Here is a 3,291-nt window from a genome sequence, read left to right on the forward strand (position 1 = left end):
TCTATATGAAGAGGAGAATACTCATATGTCCCCAAAAAAAGAGAAAAAAAGAAGAAGAAGAGAAGAAAAAAAGGAGAAGAGAGAAAAGGCTGAAGTGATTGACCTCTACTTTTCGAAGAGGAATCACTTTTGGCAAGCACGTGTCAGAGACTTAGAATTAGTGAATTTATGAACGATGAGGTAGATAGTCACATTGTCCACAAAACTCACTTAAGCGCACGAAAATGTATTGTTGGAGCACACGAAAATGTGACGCTAAGCTACCTATGGATTCAGGGAGCAAATGAAGTCTTTCGTGTAAAAACGAAAGCACCTTCATGAAACGTGAAGGGAATGAAAAGTCAACTCGTGAAACAAGAAGTTGCATAAAAATCGAAGTCTGGCTGACAAGCCACTTCGTGTATTCTCATACAGGTTACCCTGACCTAAGGAAACTTCTGTCAAAATATGAACATAAAATAGGAGAAAAATGTTGCACCTCGTTTATAAAAAATAATATAAACTTGTAACTAAATGTAGTACTTGCAAGGAACTGTTTGTTAAACATTGCACAGGAAATGGGCTTGCCATCAACTTCAGCATTGTTTACTTCGATTTTGACTACATTGTTCAGCTAAAGGGACTCTCCGGCAGCTTCACCTCCATCCTTAATGACATTGTTCGGCTCAAGGGGCTTGCCATCAGCATCATCATCAACTTCACCTCCGTCGTTACTTCGGCTCAAGGGGTTTGCCACAATCATCGGCATAGGCATCGACTTCGTCTTCGTTGCTACCTCAACTTAAGGAGCTTCGATCTACGTCGCCTTCGTCACTACTTCGACAACACGCAAAGTTTCATTGCCATCTTCACCACAAGCACCGGCCAAGAGGGGCTATGGCGGGATCATGGAGAACAGATTCATCTCGAGATTCAAGTCTTGCCTAACGTGTGTGAGCGAAGATTCGAAGGCGTTCATGGCTTCTGCGGGATAAAGGCAGCGACTCTCTGTTTCCTCTACTTCGACTACATCAACCACGGTTAAAAATGGAATTTCTTCTTCGACTACACAAGAGATGGAATAATTACTTCGACTACGTCGACTACACGGAAGAAGCATGTTTCTACTTCATCTACCTTCGCTACTTCGACTGATTTTTTTACTTCGACTACATTTGTTAAAGTAGAAGCTAAACGACAAAGCTGCGAAGTTGAAGTTGAGGAATAGAAGATGACTAGTGAAGTAGAGTCCAGCGATGAAGTAGATGCGGTAGGGGGGGCATGTCCTCATGGTCAAAGTGAAATTTGTAGGTAGCCTTTTTTCCCCATGTAGCTACTTCACTTGGTACAAATTTGTAGTTAGCCTTTTTCCCCATGATTTAGCAACTTCATTTTGTTGTACCAGCCAAACTAAAGTAGCTGAGCGGCTACTGTTGTGGAAAAGGGCGCATGGCACCTCACCTTTCGTCTCAATGGTTTCTTATTGTTTTAGCGTGTTAAAGTGGGGATGGGGATTTGGGAAAAATGGCCCAACCTAGGAGTAAAAGGACGGCCCATGCAGTTGTGTAAAGGTATTTTACAGTAAAGCACCATGGCGCATTGAGGAGGGGCGGCCGCGGCGATCTCGCGTGAGAGGAAAGGGGAGGAGCTCGTGCAGTCCACCAGCAAGCCGCCGGGGCGGAGGCAGGCAAGGGCGCCGGTGGCTGGGTCCAGGACCACCGCGCGGATGTCGCTGGGGTTTCCGACCATAGTGAACATCATCACATCGGATGCAGCAGCCACTGCCGCCGGCGAGTCCGCGAGGCTCGCACCGGCGGCGACAAAGGCTCTCCGCCTTGGCCGGCGTGCGAGCGTACGCGGTGACCGCGAACCCAGCCGCGAGGAGGTGCTTGGCCATGGCGCCGCCCATGACGCCGATGCCGATCCACCCGACACGCGTGGCCCCCGGCCCCACCGGCGCCGGGAAACCAAACGCGGCCGCATCCGCCTTCGGCCCCTCCTCCATGATCCCCTCCAGAGTTACTCTCAAGCAACCAATTATTTTGGAATTTGGATAGAGGGCGTGAAGAGGAAGGGGGAGAGAAATCAGAGTGTTCGGAAGGAAAGAAATGATAGCAATCCCGTTTCCTTTTTTATAACGAGACGACGACAGCAATACGAATAAACAAACAAGAATTCTTTGGTTCCCAGTCTACCATGATACAATTTCTTGCATCACAGCATCCAAAAACGCGCAAATTAAACTAACCAACTGCCAATTGACATTGCAAATTTTCATTTTATACTCAAAGGTGGAAAATTTACAGCAGAATGATCGACAGAAGAACTGAAGAAGCAGGAAAACGATGGCATTTGTTACACGCCCGGCCAAGTAGTACTGTAGTAGCGGTGAAGAGGGGGAAGAAACAGCTCAGAGGTGGCAACCGCAGCAGAGGAAGAAGCACGAGAGCGCAAGCCCCAGCACGACGGCCTCCACAACGTACATGACGCGGAACGCGACCGCGTCGACCACCGCCGACGCCGAGCCGCTGCGCAGGCTGAGGGAGGAGAGCCCCGGGAGGCGCTTCCACCGCAGCGAGCGCGACAGCGACGACGCCAGCCTGGACGCGCCGCCGGCGGACGGGGCGGCCAGCCTCCACCGCCGGCTCCGGGGCAGGTAGTCCCGCGGGATGAGCTTCTTTAGCCACCCGACGCGCGGCCGCGCCGTGCCCGCTGCCGCCGCCGCCGAGGCGGCCGGGGACATGGGCGCCGTCTCCGAAACCGAAACCGAAGCCGCCCTCGCCGCCGCCACCGTGTCCGCCTCGATGGCCATTGGGCGCTCTGCCGTCGCTGCCTTCGTGGGGGGGATTGGTTTGGCTGGTAAAGATTGATCGGGTTTTGGTTGGGAAAATAACTGGAGAAAGAGACGGGGAGGCGACGTGCTCTGCGGACTGCGGGGAGCCTCTGAAGACCGGTGAATATATGGGAGCCGGCGGAGAAGGTTTTTGTTTTGCGTCTTGCCCCTCTGGGTTTCCTTTTTTTGGAGATGCGGTCCTTAGACTTTGCTTTGAGTCCAAGGCAGATGCAACCAACGTCTAGTGTGGCACGCTGGCGATGTACGGGTTCTTTTTGTTTAGGGGAGAGACGAGAGCTGTAGGACAGCTTGGTTTTCTTGCAAACTAGTGTGATTTGTACTTTATTTTGGAGAGATGATTAGGTTTATTTTCATTGAGAAAGTAAATAAAGACATAAAGTAGGAACTATAAACTTGTATAGAACGCAATAATTTTAGAGGAAATTCCTTATTTGACGCTAGAAGATGACTTAATTTCT

The 3,291-nt window shown here is 50.3% G+C and overlaps 2 protein-coding genes across 2 annotated transcripts; both read right to left on the minus strand.

The window, feature by feature from the left end:
- Positions 1-255: 255 nt before the first annotated feature.
- On the minus strand, positions 256-1,984 carry LOC117849020 (probable 3-hydroxyisobutyrate dehydrogenase-like 1, mitochondrial). Its single transcript, XM_072292349.1, has 3 exons — positions 1,791-1,984; positions 1,570-1,711; positions 256-264 (listed from the first exon to the last, which is right to left on the minus strand). The coding sequence occupies exons 1-3, from the start codon at positions 1,982-1,984 to the stop codon at positions 256-258; spliced, it is 345 nt and encodes a 114-aa protein (XP_072148450.1).
- Positions 1,985-2,237: 253 nt separating this feature from the next.
- On the minus strand, positions 2,238-2,927 carry LOC117850221 (uncharacterized). Its single transcript, XM_034732030.2, has one exon. The coding sequence runs from the start codon at positions 2,789-2,791 to the stop codon at positions 2,390-2,392; it is 402 nt and encodes a 133-aa protein (XP_034587921.1). The 5' UTR covers positions 2,792-2,927; the 3' UTR covers positions 2,238-2,389.
- Between the last annotated feature and the right edge of the window lie 364 nt (positions 2,928-3,291).

This window comes from Setaria viridis, chromosome 3, assembly GCF_005286985.2.
Source record: "Setaria viridis chromosome 3, Setaria_viridis_v4.0, whole genome shotgun sequence".
NCBI classification, from domain to species: domain Eukaryota; kingdom Viridiplantae; phylum Streptophyta; class Magnoliopsida; order Poales; family Poaceae; genus Setaria; species Setaria viridis.